We start from the raw sequence: 26,127 nt of genomic DNA, 5'->3' as shown, positions 1-26,127 counted from the left end.
GATTGGGTGCAGGTGCGTGTGATTAGTATTCGGGTGACCTGGAACGCTGTGATTGGTGGAGTGAAGGGCCTGACTGATCCGTGACAATATATATATATATATATATATATATATAATTATATATCACATATAAATAATAAAAAGGCAAACAGGCTATTTGTTGTTAGGTCCAAATGCTAGCACTAATATACTGAAACCTGTAAGATTTCACTAGTTTTAAATATTCAATTGGCCATATCATGTTGATAATTAAGGGTATGTTTACACAAAAACATTGTACTAAGACTGAATGAAAGCCTGTTTCCACCACTGAATAAAGAAAAAAAAAAAGGTAATTGCGAGTTTTTATCTCCCAAATTTTTTCTTGCAAAAGCAAGTTTATATCTCGCAATTGTGACTTTATAACATGTGATTGCGAGTTAAGTCAGAATTGTGACTCACAATTCTTTTCCCCCCTCAGAATTGGACTTTATAATTCGTAATAGCGAGTTTATATCTCACAATTCTGAGAAAAAAATCAGAATTGTGAGATACAAATTCAGAATTGCAAGATACAAGATTTTTTTTCGCATTTGCAAAAAAAAATTAAAAATCAGAATTGCGAGATATAAATTCAGAATTGCAAGATACAAGATTTTTTTTCGCATTTGCAAAAAAAAAAAAAAAAAAGTCAAAATTGGGAGATACAAACATATTTGCGAGAAAAAGTTTGAATTGCACGTTTTTACCTCACAATTCTGAGAAGTAAATCAGAATTACAAGATGCAAACTTGCAATTTCAAGAAAAAAAAAAAAAACTGAATTACGAGATAAAAACTCAAAATTACCTTTTTAAATTTTTTATTCGGTGGCAGAAACGGGCTTCCGTAGAAAAGTGATTTCTTTGCATGTTTGAAATGTTTTGCATTCAGACAACATTGTAAAAATGATCCCCATTCACACAAATCAGTGAAAACTACTAAAAACACTGTATTATGCATCATTTGTGTCATTTACATGGAGGCTATAACAGTATAATTTACAGAAACTTGCACTTTGAAAACTGTTTTCAAAAGTTTGCATTTTCAGGCATTTTCGAAACACCATTGTCCTGCAAATAAATGGCCAAAATGCATAGTAATTGTTGTGTAAACACCCATGAATGTAATGTTTTTCAGGTTTTTGTGAGGGTCATTGCAAGGGGTAGGGGACTGGTTAGGCCATACTGTCATTCATCTAATAAAAACAATGGAAGTCTATGAAATTTACTCACTAAACAAACACGTGTGTGTGTGTGTTTTATATTATTATAAATAAGCCTCACTGTAGAGATACCTAGGGGTTCTGACTGGAACTCGGTGGTGACATTCTGCCCAAGCATGTAATTTGAAGACTGTCTGAACTGTAAGAAAATCCTGAGTGTATTCAACGGTTCGGCTTGTTTGGATTTGCTGGACATAATGTTTATTCCAGACATTTTCACGAGATCGCATTGAACAGATGCTGCTACACCTGGATAAGCTTGACCTGACAGATGCCCATAGGATTATAGGTATTAGCTTTCAGAGGGAGTGGGTGCGAAATGGAATGTTTGGTTGTAAAAATTGATGTCTCCTAAGTTATTATCAGCTGTAGGCGAGGATTAGTTTAAGCAGATGGATGCAACTTGTTAGTATGTGACACAGATACGGCGGTGATTTACATACTGCTTTGCTGTTCAAGCATCACATTTACAGACCGTGATTGGTTTTTCCTTAAGCTCTACCTGGAAAGTAATTAATTATGCATTTGTCAGGTTTAGCAACATGTGAGGCAACAAAACAAAACAGAACAAAAAAACTTCTCCCTCATGACTTTGCCCTCATTCAAATGCTGCAGATTGAATTAGCTGTTTTGCCTTGCCTTCAGAAGCACGTTTGCTAACGTCAAACCTGCCTGCAAAAAAGTCGAGCCGTTTTCTATGTTGTTTTCCCTAAGGGAACAACTACTTCATTGAGAGTCTAGCACTCTTATACTCCTAAACACGCAAACATTCTTTGACTTAAGCCCAGCTAACGATGCAAATCTATGCCGTTAATTATTTTGCACACAATCGTAACTTTTGCAAAAGCTAGCTTCGACGCTACAGGGACGTCGCTGGAAATAGAAGACTGTGGGAGAAGGGTAAACATTACAAGATTAAACGCAAGACGCAGCATCTTTTTTAGTGCCGTTTTTGTTGTTGCAGCAAAATCGGAATTTGTAGCAACACGAGGTGTTAATAGTAATAGCGTGAACTGTGTCTCGGTGGATGACTCCTCGGTTCTGGAGAAGCTGAGCGAGAGATTACCGGCTGTAATACGCACCATGTCTAACTGAAGTAGATGGATTTGTGTCTCTTAATGCTGAGCGCATGGGATCATGTAATTTAAGCCTAGAACGCCACCTTTTATTCATCATTGCTTTGATTAGTAATGCAGAATGACTGTGCAAGAAAGATCTGGCGTGTAGCACTAAATGTGCCCTTTTAGAGGATTACATTGGGTGAAATAGCGGACGCATACAAGCCTTCAACCTTACTGTGAAACTGCGTGTGATGTCCGTTTACATTAGTAATTAAGTTTGTATTTATTTAAAATTGAATTGTATTTATTTATTTTAAAATGTAATTGTATTATGTAATTATGGATATTTTATATATTTCTTTTTTTAATTTCTTTTTTTATTATTTTATTTTATTTTACTCAGGTCTACCATTATTTAGCAATAAGATGCAATTCCATCTGTTGCTAATAGGGGTCTAAAAATATTCAGCAATGAAACATTAAATTGAACAAGCATTTCTCTTTCAAATAAATGCTGTTCTTTTGAACTATATTCTCATCAAAGAATTGTACCACAGTTTACGCAAAAAAAAAAAAAAAAAAAAAAAAAAAATATATATATATATATATATATATATATATATATATATATATATATATTAAGCAGCACAACTGTTTTCAACATTAATGATAAAAAGTTTCTTGACCACAAAATCTGCAAATATAAACATAATCCAAATGATTGAACAGTAGTGGATCACAGTTTCTACAAAAATGTTAACTAGCAAAAAAATTGTTTTCAACAGTAATAAATAAATAAATGTTTCTTTAGTACCAAATCAGTATATTCGAATGGTATCTGAATGATCATGTGACACTGAAGACTGAAGTTATGATGCTGAAAATTCAGCTTTAGAATCACAGGAATAAATTGCATTTTTAAAATATATTAAACCAGAAAACAATTATTTTAAGTGTATTAATATTTCACAAAATTACAAGTTTTGTACTATATTGTCGATCAAATAAATGCAGCCATGGTGAGTATAGAAGACTTATTTAAAAAATTGTATTTATATTTTTAAAAATACCTATATGTAATTACATCTGTAATTAATTTCTGTAATTACATTTATAATTACACTGTTGACTCATCCCTTACACCTTAACCCACCCTTAAACCTACCCATACCACCAAACCTGTCCCTAACCTTACCCGTATCCCACCTCAATAGCAGCAAGTGTTTTGCAATACAGTATGAACACAATAAGTACATTGTACTTATTTTTTGATGTAAGTACATAGTAGTTAAGGCCACCTAATATAAAGTGTGACCCCATTTTGTAAAAGCAATAAGGAACTAGAGGCTTTATTCATGAATAAAGTATTGGCAGACAGGTTGCTGCGTGCCGTGCTTAACAAAGTCCTTTACCTGCGTCTATAGTCACAATATATGATGGCCTCTTGTACCTCAAGGATCATGATGTAAGCATGAGCAACCGTAGTATACATGTGCATGCGCTCCATCAGCTCTGTGTGTAATCCTCTCTCAAAATCCGTATGTCCCTGCGTGACTTCTCTTTTGAGTGTGTGAGCAAGGCACGTGTGTGTGTTCGTGTGCACCTTTACCTCAGTTTAAGTCAGTTGTTTCAGTGCTGTTAAAGCTGAATTTCTCAGCTCACTGCTCACCCAGATGGCGCATATCTTTAGCCGGATTCCCGCCTGTCACCTCGCTGTGTCTAACCTCCCTCTTCATGTCTCGCGTGAATGCCTCCTGACGGAGCCTCCCAGGCGTTCTGAACTTCCCTTAATGTGGAAAACACAATTGCAGTGCCAAGCCAAGAGGCCGTTTAGCTTCTCAGAATATTCATGAGGACTAATAGTTTTGTCTTTGTATTTGTTTTACATAGTAATAGCAGAATAGTTGATGGGGGCATTTTAGCTGGTAAAAAGTTTGGAGTAATTAAGATTTGTCTCATATGCTCACCAAGGCAGAGATTATTTGATCAAATAAAAACATTTTATATATTAATTATTATTATTATTTAAAAAATGTTTTCTATTGTAATATATTTAAAAATGTATTTTATTTCTGTGATAGTTGAGCTGAATTTTCAGCGTCATTTCTCCAGTCTTCAGTGTCACGATCCTTCAGAAATCATTCTAATATGCTGATTTTATGCTCTCTCTCTCTCTCTCTCTCTCTCTCTATATATTTAATCATTAATAATGGTTCTTATTATTATAAATGATGAAACATTGTTTTTTTGCTGCTGTGATATTTTTTTCAGGATTCTTTGATGAATAGAAAAATCAGAAAAACAGTATACATGTCTTTAACGCCACTTTTGATCAATTGAATGCATCATTACTGAGTACAACTATGATTTGATTGATTGATTGATTGATTGATTGAAAATAAATCTTCAATATTATAAATCTTCAATCAAATCTTATATATATATATATATATATATATATATATATATATATAAACATTTCTCCAGTACCAGGTCAGCACATTAGAATGACTGAAGGATCATGTGACATTAAAAATGTTGCTGAAAATTAAGCTTTGCCATCATAGAAATGACATTTTACAATATATTACAATATAAAACAGCTATTTTATATTTTTCAAAAAAAAAAAAAAAAAAGAAGAAGCAGCCTTGGTTAGCATAAGGCTTTTTGTATGTTTCATCTGTAATGTATTACTCTGAATTATGTAAATATTTGCATAGTGGATAAATACAGTTCATAGCACTGTTTCGAAAACATTAAGATTTTATTTTGCAGTTCCTTTTATTTTCACTACTGCACAGAAGTAACACATTTTTACCTTTGAATTACTATTAAATTACTTTTTTTTTTCTTCTTTCCTGCAGTAATAAGCCAAGGGTTGTGCACCAATAAACATCTGTTATTGAAGAAACGATTTTCAGCAGTTGTAAAAACACCTATTTCTTTTAATATTCTACTTCTGTGTTTTCCTGTGGTTACCTCATTTGCTTTGGAGGGCACGACGCTGTGCCAGACAGGATTCTGGAGGACTGAGCCTTTGATAAAGTGCCCATAATAACTGGATCAATTCATTAATTTCCATGGGCTGACTGGCTCATTGGGCAGATAATACCACCCCATCAACTGTTGCCCCACAGCAATGCACAGATGCTCTCTGATCTTACCTGACGCCGTCTGAACCAGGTTTGATATGATGGTCAAAGCAAACTCAAAAAGACTCCATGGTGCAAAAAAAAAAAAGAAAAAAAAGAAAAGAAAAAAAAAAGCCACCTCATCTCTGGAGGTTAGTGTTTTTTGAATACCTTTCCCACAAAGCTGGATACCTTTCAGCTGTCTACATCATTTTCGACAGCATACTTGCACTTACACAATAAATCAATTAATTATTCCCTGTAAAGCATATCTTTGTACTGAGTGATCACATGCTGGCTAGAATGACCTTGATGAAATAAATGACAACTTACATAAGGCTATTTTTATTCTGTGGCATTTCAACTTAGAACAAGCAACTTAAAATAATAATTCTAATAATAAATGAATGACTGAAAAGTCATTTTTATCTCATCTCTTTAGTTAATATTAATGATATTTGATTTTATTTTAGGGTCTTTCTTCATTTACTGTGCACTTTTTATTACCCCCCCCCCCCCATTAATTGCATTTATACTTACTATTTTTTTAATGTCTTCATTTGTAATGTCAAAATTTAGAAGTACTTCTAAAGCTGTATTTTATTTATTGAATTTCCTAATGCAAATTAGGAAAAGATAAAAATAAACAGTTCTATTTTTAATATCCAGTGTTCACAAAGATTAATAATTACTGTAACAAATGTAATGCTTGTTAGTTAATGTGAGATAATGCTTCAACTTATTAGCATTAACTTAAGTGACCTTATTGTAAAGTGTTACTGATTTTAAGAGCACTTGGTTACCATTTCAGAGCATGCTTGAGATGAAATATAAGAGTTGAATTTAGCACAGAATGCTGTTAAATGCAATACATAATTTGACACGGAAATGACATTTGTTAGAATTATAAATATACAGTATAAGTTGTCAGACACTGTAAACTTCAACTTTATTTGAAGTCAAATTTACTTTCAAAGTCCACAGGGAAGAACTGAACTTTCTAGTTGAAGAATCAGCCTTAATGAATGCAGCCATACTTCTGAACACTTGCAAACAGTTTTGGCAAACTTGAGTGAAGGTTTAGAGAAGTGTACGGTTAGGGGCCTGGGTGTCAAAGATAACCCCAACCCCAAACAACACTGATGCATGATTTGCATATATTTCACCATGCTACCTTCTGCCTATGTCTCAGGATCATGATCGCTGAGCATGCTTATAGCTCGACAGGGAAATGAAGAAAGAAAGGATTAGTGCAGCTATTGCCATCGCAAGCGATCTCCACAGGACGCCAGATGATTTAGAGTGCTGTATCGAAGTGCATCAGGAATTTATAGCTAACGCAATTAGCTGGTATAAAAGTGAATTATGAAAATGGCCAGACGCAGGAACAATAACACTTGGTTGCTCATTTCCATAATTCCATAACCTACTCATTCTGACTCATTCTCCTTCTTCTCTGTAGGGCAGGTCAACACTTCATTGGGGAAGCTGAAAATTCTCTGACAGTATGTCTGATCATTTTTAATAGATTAATTAAATGGTTTGTCTGAACCTCTAGTAGAGTTTTGGTACTTTGGTAATTGTACAAACATTTCCGAGTACAGACGAATGCATGTGATGTGTAACCCATCTTTCATTGACCATATTGTATATGCAAATTTAGTAGAAACTTAGGAGGAATTAATTTAGATTAATTAGCCGAGAATAAAAATGTATAATAAGGAAAAGTAAAATAAATAAAAAGTCACTATTTTATGGTAAAGTTTTTTTGTAAATAGTGTAATGACTAAATTCAGTAAACTTTTGACATTCAAAACTGTTTTTATATCAATTTAATCTTTTTAATCTATGGGTAAACATCTGTATTTGCTCTCCCAAAATGAATTGCTGTGCATAAAAACTCTCTAAATTACCTGCACCTTTGCCCAGCTAGGTTATTGTTTTTGGATTTAGTCAAACTGAGTCCCTTGAAATTCACACATGAGCAAGCTAAATGTGTCCTCCTGCTGCTAATTTCGGTCATAAATTGGGCTAATCTTGCCATCTGCCTTGCTAGCATAAACATTTTGTGCTTGACAGATCATTTAAACACTGTAGAGATCGCTAAGATTCTGAATGCCTAGCTTCTGGAGACCAAGCTGTTAGTGTTGAAATTCAGTGAACTGTGACATTTATTTATTCTTAACATGTTAATATTCATTAACACATTTATTTGACCAGCCGTACATTTGTCTGATACCACTAATTTAGTTATTTATTAATTACTTTACTTGGCTGTCAGTACACAGAAAATGAAAAACTTCAATTTTTCTTAAACTTTTACTTGTAATTAGTTATTTATAAATAGCAAATGTTGAATGGCAAACTCTAGCTGAAAAAGTCATAATACTTATCTAGTTCTTATCTAGTCAGCATATCACAGGTTGGCATGACACAAAGCACACAAACTTCTCTTAATTCCTTCATCTTTCATAGAAAAAAATCTAATTCAAGCTCAACGACACAATTGCAAATATTATTATTTATTATTTTTTTTACTTTCACATGCATGGAAATAACACTCCCTTTTTAGTAGGAAGCTGATCTAAAACAAAAAGCTTTGAACAAAACATTTTGAATGGAATTTTGCCCAGTGACTGATTTAAGCACCTTTCTGATTGGCTGTTGCATTCATGCACTCAACTGTGATTGGCTAATGTTGTAAATAGAAACCTTCGACGCTGTGGCAATAGACCTAAAATGTAATATGCATTTATAACACTATACATTGTATTATATTACCTGGGTAAACTACAGCAGAAAGAAAAATGTCAAATTTATTTAAAAATGAAACGGTTAACACTGCTGTGATTGTTTCTAATGTAATGGCTAAAGGAGGCTAAATTTGACATTTTCTCTTCTGAGCAACTTGATCAATCACTCTGTATTTTTCTCACCTTTTGTAAAGTTATAGAAATCGCCATCAAATGGGAACATAAAAAAACAAACAAAAAAAAAACGTTGCATTTTACATTCACCACAATTGAAGTTTACCCAACTATAAAAACTTGTGCTAATGAGAACTCTGGAAATGTCAATTAAGCATGCAGAAAAAATTAATATTGCACTGGGAAAATAGCTTCAATCAGTTATTTGTACTGGATACAAATGATGTGAACAAATGTAAACACACTCTGTTCTGATCGGCTGATTCCAAATGTAAACAGGGCTTCCATTTGTGAATATTGAATTTATTTCTTCTGTAAGTTAACTTGAGATAAGTGACACCTAAACTCAGCGGTTTCATCAGTTTTGTCGCTTATTTCTTTTACAAACTGCGGCCGTTAGTTTCATGTGTCTCTAAAACATACCCAGATGAATTGCTTTCTTATTCCATGACATTAAATGACATTTCTTATTTCCTGTCTTTTTCTGGCATGGTTCATCCTCACCCTCCTCCTCCAGTAGTCCATGCCTGATACTCCCTCCTCTCTCCATCACAATTTAATGGAAATGATCCAAGTGTTCAGGGCGTTATGCAAATATGTGCTATAGATTTTCTTTTTCATTATAAGTACATTATTAAAATCAGCTCTCCTCTCCCTGTTCCCCTCACCTCCTATTAGAAGGCCCTAGAGTCTCCCTGTTGGCAGTCACCGACTGTCAGCAGTGGGTCCTTGCTGCAGCTAGTGATTTATTGATGTAAGTGGGAAGCTATGAAGCCGACTTTGTGACAGCTCCGAGCTTTTAAAATTGAGCATGTCATCCGGCTGATGAATGACTACAGGTTGAGCTCACCCAGCGGCACAATATGTCAACGTCCACGCTTATGAGGGACCCAGTGGTCCATAGGCGCTTACATCGACAAGGGATATATACGAGGCTCGCCAATTTGCCCTGTCCCCCATATTTGGACAGATTGTGTTAAATGTGAAAGGCCTGGGACAATTTGAGATTTGATCTGATTAAGCACTGACTTGTTTTGAAAGGTCAAAAAATTTGACGGGAAACTAATACTCCTGTTTGAAGAAGTTTGATGTTTTCCCAATGAAAATAAAAGTCAAAGTATTTTGCCCATCAGTAGTATTAATTTAACAGAGCAACACTATCCAAATTACGGTTTCCACTGCCACATTGATTTTGTCATAAGTGTAAGTGATTTCTGGTAGCCAGTGTTGATATTTCAAATCAGCAAAACAAACACGCCCCTACCCTAAAAGGGTCTCGCCCCTATTTTGATGGCTCCGCCCCACACATACCTACGCAACCCAGGCAGCGATTAGTTCTGTGAAACAAAGCAAAACCAATGTTACTCACCTATCAAGAAGAAACAAAGCAACCTTGGCATCCGATCGCAGGCATTCTCACTTCTTGAGTTCTCTCCAGCACTGGAAAGCTGATCCGATATTTACACGGGTCCTACTTCTTGCCTTATCGTAACACTGTGTCTACACCGGCCGCGAGCGCTGTGGTGCGACAAAATACTGTAGAACTCATTATAATCAGTGATGCTGTCTACACTGGATGCGGCATGGCGCGACGCGACAAATCCCCCGACAGTAAACTGCTGCCACGTTCTATTTATGACGTATTGACACAAATTTCAAAAGATTTTCAAAGGTTGCTTTGTCGCGACCATTGTAGACAGACTTTAGCTGTTGTGGCGTGGGTGTAGACATGGTGTAAGCTGCCTTTTGCTCCGCAGAAATTTTCCTCTTTTGTTTTTTTATCCACCATCTCTCTATCTTTTCTGTAGTCGCTCGGCTAATCTATCTATCTATCTATCTATCTGTCTGTCTGTCTGTCTGTCTGTCTGTCTGTCTGTCTGTCTATCTGTCTATCTATCTATCTATCTATCTATCTATCTATCTATAATGCGGCTTATTGTAGGCCTACATTAACAATTCTGAACAGTTAAAAAATGAAGACAAGCTATTTTGAACACTTTGTAGGTTTCAATTTTAGTGAAACAATATGCAATACAATTCATATAGCCTAGTGTGACGTAATTTTCAAAATACGTTTTGGGTTCACTCTATATATCAACATAAAATTGTGTCCCTCAAGTGTTAGTGAGAGAGCTAAAAAAAATAAAAAGCAAAAATTCTATAAAAGTAACAATTAATATAGCATTTTTCCTTCAAAGAAATGTTCACAGGAACATTAGTTTCTGTATCCTGTCCTCTTTTTTTTTTTTTTATCTTGTCTCCATTTGCCATCAATAATCATAAAGAATCTTAGTTGAAATAGGCCAGAGCTTGACTGGGTCGGTGCCTTCTCACTGTAGGACTAGAATAACAACGTTCTATTCCCGGCAGGGGGCCGATCAACAGTGGCATCAATCAGTGTAATAGGAACGCGCCAGGCTTTGCCATTAATTGTGCGGCTGGGCATGCAGAAACACAATTAGAGCAGTGGAAATTAGGCCATGTGTTTAGCAACTTGTAGGGGTCATGCTGGCACTCATATGTCATGTAGCCGGCTGGTGGGATGTTTAGAGTCAGCACGGGGTCTTTCTGCACTTCTTGAAGGTGTGTTCAATATGTTTAGCGTTATGCTTCTGGTAATGTATGGTTAAACATGACTCTGTGGGTCAAAGGATCAGAGTATACATTCTGTTCTCCTACTTCCCACTCACTTCGACTCATTCCACTAGAGGGTTTTTTTTTTTTTTTCTTTTAGTAGCTACTATTTTTATTTTTTTTTTTAGCATTTTTGTATTTTTTATTAGGACGGAGAGAGATGGAGTGGACAGGAATGTTAGAATATAAGGGCGGAACAACTCCAGACATTATTTAAGCTGGAATTTGCATCAAGGCTGTGTTGTGTCTCAGTTCCTCAATGTGAGCAATATTTGAATTCACTTTTTATTTTTATTTTTAATTTCAAATTTGTAGTTTTAAATGCAAATTTTTAGGGGTTTTTTTTGGTGTTTTTTTTTTGTATTATATATATATATATATATATATATATATTTTTTTTTTTTTTTTTTTTATTATTATTATTTATTTTTTAATTATACAACATTTTCCAGAAATATTTTCTGAGTATGCTTTTTTTCAGTCAAATTTGTGCCACTGGCATATTATTTATATACTTTAAAAAAATAAAAATGTTTTAATTATAAATGTTTTGAATAACTTTTTATTTTTGAATAACATTTATTTTCTTATATTTTAGTTTAGTATATTTTTATTTATTTGGTATTTCCTTTTGACATTTGTGTTATTTTTTATTATTATTGTTATTGATAAGTGCTTGGCAACATTTCAAATTTTCATTTAGGTTAAGTTATTATATATTTTTTTCCTCATATAATATTTATATTATTTATATGCTTTTTTAGTTTTTAGTTATTAATATTTTTAATTAATTTTAGTATTTCTTTATTTGGTATTTGCTTTTGTAATTTTATTAGGGTTTGTTTTGTAATTATTGCTATTTATAATTAATTCATTTATTTTTATTTTAGTTTAGGTTTAATTAAGTTTTAGTTTTTGTTTATTTTCAGTTAGTGATTTTAGTGTTTAAACTTGGCTATTTTCATTTCATTTTTTTTCTCATATATTATGTATATTTTACTGTATTCCAGCTAAATTTCAATTAACACATTTCTTGAATCCTTTTAGTTGTAATTAGCAATAATAAACCTGTTAACTGCTAGGCCTTATTATGTTGCAGACATAGAGGTGAAGAGTCACTTTAGGAATAATACAATCTAATTAAACTGATCTGACTTGTCTGCTCTCTGTATTTGGATTCTTATTGTACTTGAACCTCTTTGAACTCTGTGTATTTCTGGGTTAGTTTCAGTGATTGGGGGCAGTCTTCTCAGAAACAGTCTTTTCAAATCTCATCAAAAGCATCAGTCCTGTTATTGAGCATCTGTGCGATGCCTCCAGCTCCTGTCAGTAAACAGCTTGTGATGCTAACTGTCTTTGTTCTGTCTTAATGTAATGTTCAGTGACTTGTCAAGATGTACAATGCAATCTTCAGACGTTTTTTGACTCTTGTCTGTTCATTTAAAGGTTTGAACATCTACATCAGTGTTTCTGTAGAAATTAAGGATGACTACTCCACAGCACACTTGACACTTTTGTATTTTGTCTTTTTTTTTTTTTTTCTTTAATGCAGAGAATTAAATTGTATTAAACTGTAATATGTCTCAGAATACTGAGAAGGGAAAAAAGAAAAGAAAAAATCCCTGCAGGTTGTCTCTAACTTTTTGAACAAGGACACATTTTATAAGTTCATAAATGTTCATGAACCTGCATCTCACTTTTTGGTTTGGTTCAATGGTTAAATGCTTTATTTGAAATATCTATGAAGGAAATTAATGAGAAACCCAGATAGTAGAAATGTGAGTCTGCTGCTGTTGCTTTCATATAGTATTCACAATACAGAAAGATTCTCCCTAGCTATTTGAGATAGACTTCTGGGGTCCACTGACCCCAGTTTGAGATCTGCCATCCTAACGGCTCTAGAAATCTCTAGAGATTGAAGGTATAGTCTGTTCTTTTCAATGGCTTCTGAATAGAGCACATAGTGGAGCAGAAACTTCTAAATGAATTCCCTGCAGACTTGAATGGACTCATCTCATCCATTAGGATTCCCTTGAGATTCACCTTGCAGCTTCAAGTCCAAATAATTCCATTTAGACACATTTTAATGTGTGTTGTGTTTCACGCACTGCTTGCTCCAGGTAACTGCTGAACCTCGAATGAGCTGTGCTTTTAACTTCTGCCGGTTGTCTTCTCTTGTTTCTGTCTGTTGTGTGAGAGTTTGAGCCATAATAATGCATAAGAGAGATCTGGAAGGATAGTATTTTGATAAATATCATTTGTCTGATTCATTGTCTGAATGCATGGCAAAGAAATTGTATCACTGACTCTGACTTTGTTGTACCAAAACAGATAATTGAGATACATTACAGTAGGAGACAGGCTTAAATGATTATGATGATGATGATTATTATTATTATAGTTATTAAAAATATATTTTGCCCAGTTTACAATTACTATTTATTTCTATTTTAATATATATATATATATATATATATATATATATATATATATATATATATATATATATATATATATTATAATTTATTCCTATGAAGCTGAATTTTCAGCAGCATTTACTCCAGTCTTCAGTGTCATATTTTTGTAAATAGTGAATCTGCCTTTTAATCTTTTTTTTTTGTGGAATCTGAGATACATTTTTGTTGTTGTTGTTGTTGTTGTTGTTGTTGTTGTTCATAAGAAGGTATTTATTTAAAAATAAATCTATTTTTAAAAATTTATTTTAAAAGTCACTTTTGATCTATTCAGTATGTCCTTGGTTATATTAATTTATTTCAAAAGCAAACAAACTAAACTTTTAATGAAAGTCTATTAATGATTTTGCCAAATATTTGGCACATATATTTACATAGTACAGCATATACATACACAGTACATTTATATATATATATATATATATATATATATATATATACTCTAATATAATTTTCTCTCCTCTACTTTTCATTTTTTAATCATTATTGTTACTTATTTATTTGTTTAGCTTAACGATGTTTGAGAAAGGTTTGAGTTCTGAAAGTTACTATATATTTTCAAACTACAAAACAGCTTTGTATAGCAAACTATTTTTATTAAATGAAACGATCAAGAAAAATGTATTCCTTTATGATGTGATTTCTTCACTGTGTTTATGTGCAATACATATAGTTTCCATTTTCCACACTATTACAATGGCATATATTTCCATACAATAGTGTGTTTGTGTTCTCTTTAACCCATGACAACTGATTTCAAGACTGTGCTTTTTTGCTCAGTGCTTTGAAAAGCACAGCTGTATAATGAAATACAAATCACAATGACGAATCAGTTATATTCAGAGAAAAGGCTCTTAACTGAGATGAGAAAAATCTGGCTTTAAATGGTTACATGGCTTTAACTTAACAGAGCGAATGATTGCAGATTTTAATGACTGCCTGTTTTTAATGGCTGCCTCTGTCATTTTTCTCTCTTTTTTTTCAGCTGTATAGTTCATTTGACTTTGGCCGAAAGTGGCAGCTGGTTCACGAGCGAGTGACTCCGAATCGCTTCTACTGGTAGGTGATACTGTCACAATCACACCTCATCTCCATTTCTCACACGATGTCACTAACTTACAATTTTATGGGCGAACAAGGAGAGTTTAGTCGAGTGCTGGTTGACATTGATGCGTTCGTGATATGTGGAACGAGTTTGAGCAATTGAGAAGGTGGATACGGTTGAAAATTGTGTCCTTTTTTTGCCCGCTCTTTATGCTTAGAAAATGCAGAGGCTGTTGTTCACGTCGATGTGAGATGAAAACAGCAAAGATGTTTGAGCTCTAAGACCTTTGTTGCACAACTCCTCTCCATTCAGTATCAAGACAATAAAAGAAAGGGGGAGAATAAGCATGGCAGAGGAAGATGGAAAGAAAATAGAGGCATAAAGATGGCTGAGGAGAGTGAAAGAGAAAGAAATTGTACTCCACAGTGCATCTAGACTTTAAAGTTTTTGTTTTAGACATAATGGATAGAACTTTTGAAAAAAAAAAAAAAAACAACTTTAAATTGATGCACACCCGCAATGATATAAAGACTCCAGTGAGGTTGTGGGATTGAATTATGATTTTAAAATATATATTTTTTGTAGGACTGTACAGTTTGGCCAAAATGTGTGATATAAAATGATAATAACAATAATAATAATAATAAATATTAAATAAATTATATATATATATATATATATATATATATATATATATATATATATATATATTGTTTACTATATTTATTTATTTGGCCAGTGTCGTTGTGGGTCTTGGTTATTTTGCTGTTGTAAGACCTTTGAAATAACAGAAATCATTTGGCTAAGTGATATGGTCATGTAATGCGGTCAAGAGATGCCTGGGACTACGTTCGCCGTGCGTTTCCTGAAAATAATTGCACACCTTAGAACGCTCGTTCAGCCAATCAGATTCAAGCATTTAACGGCCCCGTAGTATAAATAAATATATATATATATATATATATATATATATATATATATATATATATATATATATATATATATATATATATATATATATATATATATATATATATATATATATATATATATATATATATATATATATATATATATATATATATTAGAGACTTTAATTGAGCTTTTATTTTAGACTGCAGTCATATTAACTTTAATAAAACTGTCCTATATTACATGAAGTGGGTTGCCATATTGAGATCACATTGCTAGTGGAATACTACTTGTTTTATCTAACCCCACTTTTATTGGCTGACTTTATTAAACTGTAAAATTACAATTCTAATGGATGTCTTTATTTCTTCATTTTCAAACTTTAAACAATTGAGCTTTTATTTTACTCCTGTCATATTAACTTTAATAAACCGGTCCTATATTACATGAAGTGGGTTGCCATATCTAAGTAACCCCTCTTTTACTGGCTGAGAATGGAACATTTATACAATGATTTTTGTCAGAATTTTTATTTATTTATTTTTTTAAATGTGACACAATGTAAGATTAAGATCGCAAGAACAGTATTTATGTGAAATTTACGCAAATACATTTACATTCTTAGTCAATGCATTCTTAATAAAGTGTACAAATCACATAAAATATCTAAGATGATATGTAACTCAATGCTAACCACTGAAAGGATGTTTTAGACTGTTAGTGAGAAACTTGTCTTCAGTGTGTGCATGAGTCACAGAGAACGTGTGCACTGGTACAGCCTACTTGAGCTATAAAAGACACTGTCTAGTTAATGGTAGGGTTGTTTAAAGGCTGGTGCTCCACACACTCATGTTTCCAACAGGTGTCATCATTCTCATTTCCATTGTACTCCTTCACTGTCACCATCATGCACAAATATACACCTACAAATACATGGGTTTTAGACATGCTTCTGGTTGCTGCTGTAAATTGTACTTTGATACTTTTCCCCATCATGTGGCATTTGGGGAAGTGGCACCTCACAACTCTTTTTTTTTCACTTTGCTGGCTGAAATGGACCTTCAGTAAGACATCTGTTATGGATTTTTTTTTTTTTCGTCTCTGTGATAAAACTGCTTTCTCCTCGCTCTGGTGTGTCTAATGCAGGTCAGTAACCGGTCTGGACAAGGAGTTAGATCTGGTGCACATGGAGGCTCACACTCCTGATGGCCGTGAGTTGCTTCTTTCTGTCTTTGTATGTATTCTCCAAAACTGTCTAGCAGTCTAGTAGTGGGAAATTTGATTCATAACAGTCACTCAAATCTTTTAATTTGGTATGCTAAAAAAGACATGTAACTGTTCCCCAGGTCATGGACCTAGTCCTTTTTTAATAAACAAAAACTTTATTTTATTTTATTTATTTATTTATGTATTTATTAATTAATTTAATTTAATTTAATTTAATTTAATTTAATTTAATTTAATTTAATTTAATTTAATTTAATTTAATTTAATTTAATTTAATTTAATTTAATTTAATTTAATTTAATTTTAATATTATTAAAATGTAATATTATATTATAAAAGTAAAAACAAATCATTCAAAACATCATATTTTTCTTAAATTTGGAGTATTGAGTGAGTCATTTTATTATTCACTCAACAGATTCATTTGAAAAAATGCAGGCAGATCCTTGCTCATGTCTCACTCATTCTGATTCATTTGAGAAAAGAAAGAGCCAGCAGATTCTTGCTGATTCCTCACTCATTCTGTTCGTTCTGAAACAACATGTCCCAGTACTTTCACAAGTTATATTTTCGTTCAGTGTCAGACTCAGTGGCTCAGTGAAGAGGTGTATTTCTTTAGTATGCTCGTCCATTCAAAGAAATGCTCCTAGCTTTACAGTACATACTAGGGTTATTTCGAATTCTCTTTTTTTCCCACCTTCCTTTCACATCCCATCTACTGATCTATGGTATACTCCTGCTTCAGTCCTGATGTTAGAGGAGGAAAAGAGATGAGAAAAGAAACCGTGCTCTTGGGAATGAGGATAAAGCCAGTCCTGCAGGCAGCTAGACAGGATTACCGTAATGATAAACATACCATCTGATAGCAGATTAATACAGGACCTGGACTCTCTCCACCTTACTTTCTCTCACTGGTTAAAGGCATAGTCCATTGAAACATTGTTTACTCACCCTTATTTGAAAAAAAAAAATAAATAAATAAATTCGATCTCAGTTCTTTTTCCATACATCAATAGTTCATAGTAACCAAGCTTTCAAAAACCAGAATTCTTGTGTTCAGTGGAAAAAATGGTTGACATGAGGGTGAGCAAATAATGACAGAAGTTTCAGTTGTTTGAATGAACTTTCCATTTAATATTGGATACATAATTCTGAATCTTCCACCTAATGTTCCTTGAAGCTGATACGTCCTTTCTGATTCTGAGAAGCTGTCAGAGGTTGCTGGACTCAGTGCCCTCAGAATCAAAATCTAATTAACAGCTAGAATCCTCTTTCTGTCTCTCCTTACAACAGATTGCCAGTATGTGACATGCAGAGCTCAAGCCTGCTCTGAATCCAGTAGGACATATCCATTTTCTGGCTATATTGAGACCAACTCACTTGTGGTTCAAGATGAATACGTGTTTGTTCAGGTAAGGACCAGAGATCACAGAGATCAGAGATATATTAATTAGATATTAAACATGTTATCAATTAATGTTATATATATATATATATATATATATATATATATATATATATATATATATATATAATTGTATTATTTTTAATAAAAAATAAAATTCAATTCAATTCAATTAAAAAATATGTTAAATTAATGATACAATTAAAAATATATATAAATATATTTTCATCAAACCTTTCATCAAAGTTGTCCTAAAACCTAAAACTAAAATATGTTCTTGTCTTAGGACAGAAGATGCCTAATTTTATATATATATATATATATATATATATATATACATACGATTATTGTTATATTAAGGAGCATCTTCTGAAGTGCTTTAGAGTAAAGAAACAAGTCAAGCCATCAAATGGCATCATTTAATTATTTATGGAATTATATAGTGACATCTACAGTTAATGAAAGTCAAATGTATAATCATAAAAAAATACAATGACAACAGTGTAACCCTTTGCCATTAGTCTTTGAGATAAGGACTTCCTAGAACAACAGATCTGTTGGGGTTTCTGTTTGTGTTCCCATTGCGAAATGCTCTGTCATTCCCGTTGCCACTCACTTATAAATTGTGGAATGTGTGATATGTATATAGTGCATATATAGACTGTAACAAGTGGGTTCCAAAATTTGGCATATGCATTATTTGATTATCTAACTAACGAGGCCTTCTGTCTTCACTCCCATGGCATTGCTGCTCATTTCCAAGAAGTTGAACTCTGCTCACCTTAGTCACATTGGCAACTGTTGCCGCTGCACATATCGGCCCCGATCTCCAAATCTCATTGAAAATGAAAGACTTGCTTTGGGCTGCAGATCACCATCAGTGAGAATATACCTTACAGACATAGTTCACCCAAAAATGAACGTTCTGTCACCATTTCTTCACCCTCATGTCATTCCCTTCCAAAAACTAAAGTTTCCTTAACATTCAGGCAAAGTTTGTGTGCGTAAATATGTATGTGTTCATGTGTCATTTTCAACTCCCTAGTGGATCAGAATAATAATCTTATACTCAAGGGAAAAAGTGAAATGGTAATAGCCTAAATTTCCAATTCCAATCCAGGGCAGTTTTTGAATATATTAATTTCCGTTTGCATGAAAACAATTGTCTTCAAAACAGTACATATTAGGATGGGAAATAGAGAATGGGCACCTAGAGAATACAAATAATTGCATCCGAAGTCATGGCCAAAACTTCAGACTGGGAATTATAAATGACAGTATTTCCCAGCCAACGGAAAAGTTCCTCACATGGCAAGTTTCAAAACATTTACTCACAACCCTCTTGGAAGTCTAACAGCAGTGCAGATAACAAGTCCTGCCAATAAGGAGTGGACGCTCAACCCCAATGTTTTGTCACGCCACATCACAGTCCAAAGAATGTGAAACAGAAAAATCGATCATCCCAATTTCTTTCGAAGTTCAACTGCCCCTGGAAAGCATCGATCCTGCCTGCTCCTTCCTTCTGTTGCACGCAGAGCGGCTTTTTGGAGACACGTCGGACATGCTGTTTGTTTATAACTTTCTCCAGACCGCTGTTCTCTTTCTCTGCCTCTCTCTCCTCATTTATTGAATGCACGTTACCCGCTAAGAAGCATAATTGTTTCTGTCATATAATCACGGAGCCATTTTATTCCCATGTTCAAATCGGAATCCTGTTGGGTGTATATATGCCCTCTAATTGAAATTATGAAAAGAGGTGGGATGAATTAAACGTATCTGCTACTTTGGCAGGATGAAGTACCTTTTGTGCTGCGGAAGAGTTATTTATTTCATTTTCCATTCCCCCTTGTGCAGCTGTAGATATGACAAGCTTCTGACAGTTCCTGCTGTGTATGCTAACAACCAGTGTGTATTTGCTACACGCGCTATCATTAGCGCCAACAATCCCCCTCGGAGCGGGGTGGGAGCGGGCGCGTTGCTTGCGAGAATTAAAGATTTCTCTTGACAGAGAATAATGAGATTATTGATTGTCCTACAAGATATTTACCACTCTCCACTCTTGAACTGCAAAGGGCATCGACAAACCAAGACCAAGCAGTATCCTCCAAATCATGGTGGGGAGATTTTAAACGGGTCGTTCTAGACATAACCTGCACGATCCGTCACTGAATTAGCCATCTGAATTTACAGCTTTGTGTAATGTGCTGGAGGAGACAGGAAGTTAATAGCTCTCATTCTCATCAAATGTGCCTCATCAAATATAGGGCTTGGGGTTTCCAAGTCTTACCACCGGAGAGCTATTTCGACAAAGTGGGACTCCTTCCCCCCGGAACACGGATTTCGACAGAGCGTACAATCAAAGGAGTGGAAAATCGTGGGAAAAAAAAAAAAAGTGATTTGGGATGAGTTTGTTTTGCAGACCTGGCAACCCTGCTGGACACTATGACAGTATATACTGCTTGTAGTTTAACCTAGGGGTGTCCAATTATTCTTTTAGCTCCATTCAGCTCCAACACACTTTTCTAAAAGTTTCTAGTAAGTCTCAAGACCTTAATTTGTTGTTTGTTGGTCAATGTGTGTTTAATTGGGGTTGGAGCCAAACTCTACAAGACAGTGGCCCTCCAGGAACAGGTTTGGACACCCATGGTTTAACCCAACATATTTACCCAGTTCTGAGTTGCCAGTTACTTTTAACAAAGCCAACATTAGGGTGTATATTTCGCATTACATCATTACCGTTATATAAAATTACTCATACTGTGATATAAGATTTTGGTCATACCACCCACCTCTAAACTTTTGTTCAGAGTACAAAGACAAATCAATAGTTACTGTCAATAGATTTCCCCATTGTTGATGCCAGTTATTTGATATCTGAGATATGTGTTTTGTTTTTTGTTTTTCCATGCAGGTGACGAACACTGGCAGAGCAAGCTACTATGTGTCCTATCAAAGGGAATCTTTTGTACGCATTAAAATCCCCAAATACTCCCTGCCGAAGGTAAGAGATCATCTAAAATTTCAAATGAATTAGCTGGAGTAGACAAAGTATTTTTATTAGACAACTAGATTCGAAAGTAAGCTAGACAGGAGGAGAATGTACTACATTTTTATAATTTAATTATTTATTAGCTTTTCATCAACCCTCTGTAGTTACTTTGCTATCCCCAGTAGTTTTGGCCTTTATTATGACACCTATTGGTGTGGATGAATGATCAGTTAAAAGTAAAGGTTTTTAGTTACTAATGCCAAGCACATTTCTGCACATTCCTGTTGAAGAACTGAAGTACAAGATCTTTTCACTTGGCTTGCTTTGGTCAGTTGGGGATACATTAAAACACATATTCAATTGAGTCCTGCGCAAACATGTAATCCAGTAGATCATGCCCACCGAGACCTAGCAGGGGTCCTCGCTAATGACTTCTGCTTTCTTTTTTCTCACCCTCAGCTGTCTTTTCTCCTTTTTTCTTTTTCTGTTTTCTAGGACATGCATATCGTGAGCACAGATCAAGGTCAGGTTTTCACCGCCGTACAGGAGTGGAACCAAAATGATACCTATAACCTGTACATATCTGACACGCGAGGCATATACTTCACCTTGGCCCTGGAGAACGTCAGGACCAGCCGTGGGCTCGGAGGCAACAGCATGATCGACCTTTACGAGGCATAACTTCATCACTAACTTGTTAACAAGCTAACATTAGCCTTCAAGTCAACGGCTTCATGCTAGATGCTCATTGCTCCTCAGGCTGCATTAGAATTCATGTCAGACGCTACTTCTCGCCCTGGCACTCAAGCATAGCCCACATTATCTTAAGCCTCTGGGGAATTAGCAAGCGTAAATGAACGATAGCAATGAAGACAGAGAGATAAATTGAGTTGTAGTTAAATGTTGTCGAGAGTGGAGAGGAGAGAGATTGCTGATTCAATGGGAACTGCTCGTGTTTTGTGTATGACTCCTTTTTAAAGGGATCCTATCTCGAGGAATGAAGTTTCCCTTGATCTTTCGAGATAAAAGAGTTCATTGTACCAAGAAGACATATCGTTACTTGTTTCCCACTGGAAAATCTTACTCAAGTTTAGCTGTGTTTTGGAGCATAACTGGTTTCTTAGCCAGCTTAAGCTCGGCTAAGAAATACTGGTACTTCAGAAAAGATCAATCCTCAAATTCAAAACATTTAAAATTATTGCTTTATTGCTCCAAAGCACACTTTTTATTATGTCAGTGGCATTGTTCTGCTTTCTTCTTTTAACAAGACTAGGCTATTAGACTAGTTTCTTTTTTTTTTTTGTAAATTTTTTACATTTTTTATCTCGTACTAAAGTTAAGTAGTACGTAGTAAGTAAAGTTTTTTTTTTCTTTCTTTTTACTTTATTTATGACTTTCAGAGCAATATTACAGAGTGGCACCCTTGGTAAATATGATCAAAGGCTGTGAAAATTAATTTGCATTGTTAATCCTTTTGATCTTTTATTAAAAAAATCACAAAAATCCAATCTTTTATTGGATAATAAGAATTTAAAATGGGGGGAAATATCATTATGAAATAAATGTTTTTCTCTAACACACATTGGCCACAATTAACGGCACCCTTTTATTCAATACTTTTTGAAACCTCCATTTGCCAGTTTAACAGCTCTAATTTTTCTCCTATAATGCCTGATGAGGTTAGAGAACACCTGACAAGAGATCAGAGACCATTCCTTCATCCAGAATCACTTCAGAGCCTTTAGATTCCCAGATCCATGTTGGTGCTTCTTCTCTTCAGTTCACCTCACTCATTTTCTATAGGGTTCATGTCAGAAGGACTGGAATGGCCAGCAGAAGCTTGGTTTTGTGCTCAGTGACCCATTTTTGTGTTGTTTTTGAGGTTTGTATTTGGATTATTGCACGGTTGGAAGATCCAAACATGGCCCATTATAATAGTTTTAACAGAGTCAGTGACTTATTGTTTTTTTATCTGTTGGTATTTGATAGAATCCATGATGCCATGTGTCTAAACAAGATGTCCAGGACCTCCAACAGAAATATAGGCCCACAACATCAAAAATACAGCAGTATATTTAATTGTACACATGGGGTACTTTTTATCTCTGTGTTCACCAAACTCATCTTGAGTGTTTGCTGCTAAAAAGCTCATTTTTTTTGTTTTATCTGACCATAGAAGCCAGTCCCATTTGAAGTTCCAGTCGTGTCTGATAACTGAATATGCTGGAGTTTGTTTTTGGATGAGCAAGGAGAATTTTTCTTGAAACCCTCCCAAACAACATGTGGTGATGTAGGTTCTGTTTGACATTTTTTTTTAAAGGTTTTCTGACCTCGAGACTCAACTATTTTCTGCAATTCTCCAGCTGTGGTCCTTGGAGAGTCTTCAGCCACTCAAACTCTCCTTCTCACTGTGCATTAGGATGATATAGACACACGTCCTCTTCCCATAACATTTATGTTGATTGGAAATTCTTAATTATTGCCCTGATGGTGGAAATGGGAATTTTCACTACTCTAGCTCCTTTCTTAAAGCCACTTCACTAATTTGTGAAGCTCAATTATGTTTTGCTGCACATCAGAAATATATTCTTTGGTAATTTGGGCTTTGTTTTCCCTCCTATTTATATTTCTGTGAAACAGGAAGCCATGGCTGGATAAATTCATGTTCATAATCACCCTGGAGTGCTCAAAAATGTGAATATGAATGGGAATATACTTCAGAGATATTTTACTCGTAGGAATTTCTAGGGGTAGCAATAATTGTGTCCAACGTGTATTTAAGAAAAAAAAACATTTATTTCATAATAATATTTCCCCCCATTTTAAATTCTTATTATCCAATGAAAGGTTAGATTTTTGTGATTCAATATATATATATATATATATATATATATATATATATATATATATATATTTAATAAAAGATCAAAAGAATTAACAATGCAGATTAATTTTCACAGCCTTCTTTGGTCATATTTAACAAGGGTGCCGATATTTTTGGCCATAACTGTATATATATTCCCTTTAGACGTTTATGATTTGCATTCATTTCTATACTAAATAATAAAATCACTACTCACTAGTCTAGCAGAATCGACAATCGATATTATTTTGTAAGGATAAATCCTTACTAGAAAACTTGAGTATCAGAAGTATCAATATTTCAAGATCGAGCTGCCTGTCTGTGGCTAGAACTCTCACACTGTAGTTTTTTTTTTTCTGTAAGAGTAGATTTGCCAATTGACTTCAAGAAAACCATTCCTCCTTCTTGACAGTAAGACGTTACGATCAGTATATGGTCGCTCTAAGCATATACTATATCATATTGCTTTAAAATTAGCAGCCTGTACCAAGCACAAAAAACACTGAGAAATGAAACATTCGCTTCCCTTGTCCAAGCAGCTAAAAATAGTCTCCATTAGTGAGTGCAAGCAAGGATGGTTTCATTAATGCATTGGTTATGATGCATCTCCCCACTTCTGTGCCAAGGCTGGCTCAATGCACGCTCACCCTGCCAATACTGAATCAGCAGTCCATCCATATCTCTAATAGATTGCAGCAGCCTTCATTAATGCTTATTGAAACCTGGCTTTTTTCACTGAAGCTCCAGTTGGAACCTAAGTTTGTGACTGGACGTTTGTCATATTTATCTCTCTATTGATCGGCGAGAAGTGAAGTTGCTTTACTTTTATATATTTTTATAACAGTAATGATTGATAATGCATATTTTGGTTCTGGCACACACTTCTTTGGTGTTGGCATCAGCGGCCTGCTGCCCTGTATGCAAAGTACACACACTGCTTACCTTGGCAACACTAGAATTCAAATATACAAATAAGTTATTTATTTATTTTTAATTTTTTCGCATTAATATTTTATCCAGCAATGATTCATTAAATTGATTAAAAGTAACAGTAAAGACTTTTACATTACAAAAATACATATTCCAAAATAAATAAATAAAATAAATAATTTCCACAAAATAAAAATATTAAGTATGATTTTCACAAAAAAATATTAAGCATCACAACTTTTTTTTCCCCCCATTGATGATAATAATAAGAATAATAAATGTTTTTGAGCACTAAATCAGCATATTGCCATGATTTCTGAACGATAATGAGACACTGAAGACTGAAGTATTTATGCTGATAATTCAGCTTTAAAATCAGACACATTTTTTAAATATATTAAAATTTAAAAGTTATTGAAAATGTAATAACATATCACAATATTACAGTTTTTACAGTTTTTCTGGTCAAATAAACTCATCCATGGTGAGCAGAAATTAAGCTTTGTCATTACAGGAACTAATTACATTTTTAAAATATGTTCAACAATACCTATTTAAAATATATAAAATGTATATAAAATAACAATAAGTATATATAAATAATAGTGCTGTCAAACGATTAATCGTATTCAAAATAAAGTTTGTTTACATAATATATGTATACTGTGTATATTAATTATGTATATATAAATTCAAACACATGCATGTATATATTTAAGAAAAATATGTTATGTTTATATATTAAATATACTTATATATAATATAAAATATAAGAATATAAACATATAAATGCATATGCATGTAAATATTTCCAAAATACATACATGCATGTGTTTGTATTTATATATACATAATAAATATACACAGTACACATACATATATTATGTAAACAAAAACTTTTATTTTGGATGTGATTAATCATAAAAACAATAAATAAAAATCTGCAAACTTTTGAATGGTAGTATACAATGGAATCAAATCTTTATGGTCAATTAAAAATAAATATCATTGCTTTACATAAAATATCAAACTAAGTGGCATACAAATAAAATAAATTATGCTGAGTTTTTCTTCAACATTTTAATTTGCATCTGGTCTAAAAGTTTATTGTAAGTGGATGTAGAACATAATTTCCCGCAATTGCCAATGGTTTCCTGTTCGTCTTTCCTCCCAGTTGAAAACTCCATTGGTCACCAACATATGATGCACCCCAAACAGCTTCTTAAATTAGTTTACACAGCAAGATCTTCTTGGTCATTTTACTCTTGTTTTAAACAGAAGTATTT

The 26,127-nt window shown here is 33.8% G+C and overlaps 1 protein-coding gene across 6 annotated transcripts in view; it reads left to right on the top strand.

Moving 5' to 3' along the window:
- sorcs3a (sortilin related VPS10 domain containing receptor 3a) overlaps window positions 1-26,127 on the top strand; it is a 244,706-nt gene that overhangs the window by 160,874 nt on the left and 57,705 nt on the right. For all 6 annotated transcript variants that reach the window (XR_009270313.1, XR_009270314.1, XM_058771060.1 and 3 more), the window contains 5 exons: window positions 14,456-14,529; window positions 16,574-16,638; window positions 17,948-18,066; window positions 20,971-21,060; window positions 21,544-21,723. Coding sequence is in view for 4 of the 6 variants with exons in the window: in XM_058771060.1 (XP_058627043.1) it covers window positions 14,456-14,529; window positions 16,574-16,638; window positions 17,948-18,066; window positions 20,971-21,060; window positions 21,544-21,723 (528 nt within the window). In the remaining 2 variants the exon portion in view is untranslated. The remainder of the gene's footprint in view (window positions 1-14,455; window positions 14,530-16,573; window positions 16,639-17,947; window positions 18,067-20,970; window positions 21,061-21,543; window positions 21,724-26,127) is intronic.

This window comes from Onychostoma macrolepis, chromosome 01, assembly GCF_012432095.1.
Source record: "Onychostoma macrolepis isolate SWU-2019 chromosome 01, ASM1243209v1, whole genome shotgun sequence".
NCBI classification, from domain to species: Eukaryota; Metazoa; Chordata; class Actinopteri; order Cypriniformes; family Cyprinidae; genus Onychostoma; species Onychostoma macrolepis.
The sequence above is the reverse complement of the archived record's forward strand: the minus strand, read 5'-3'. Positions and strand labels throughout refer to the sequence as shown.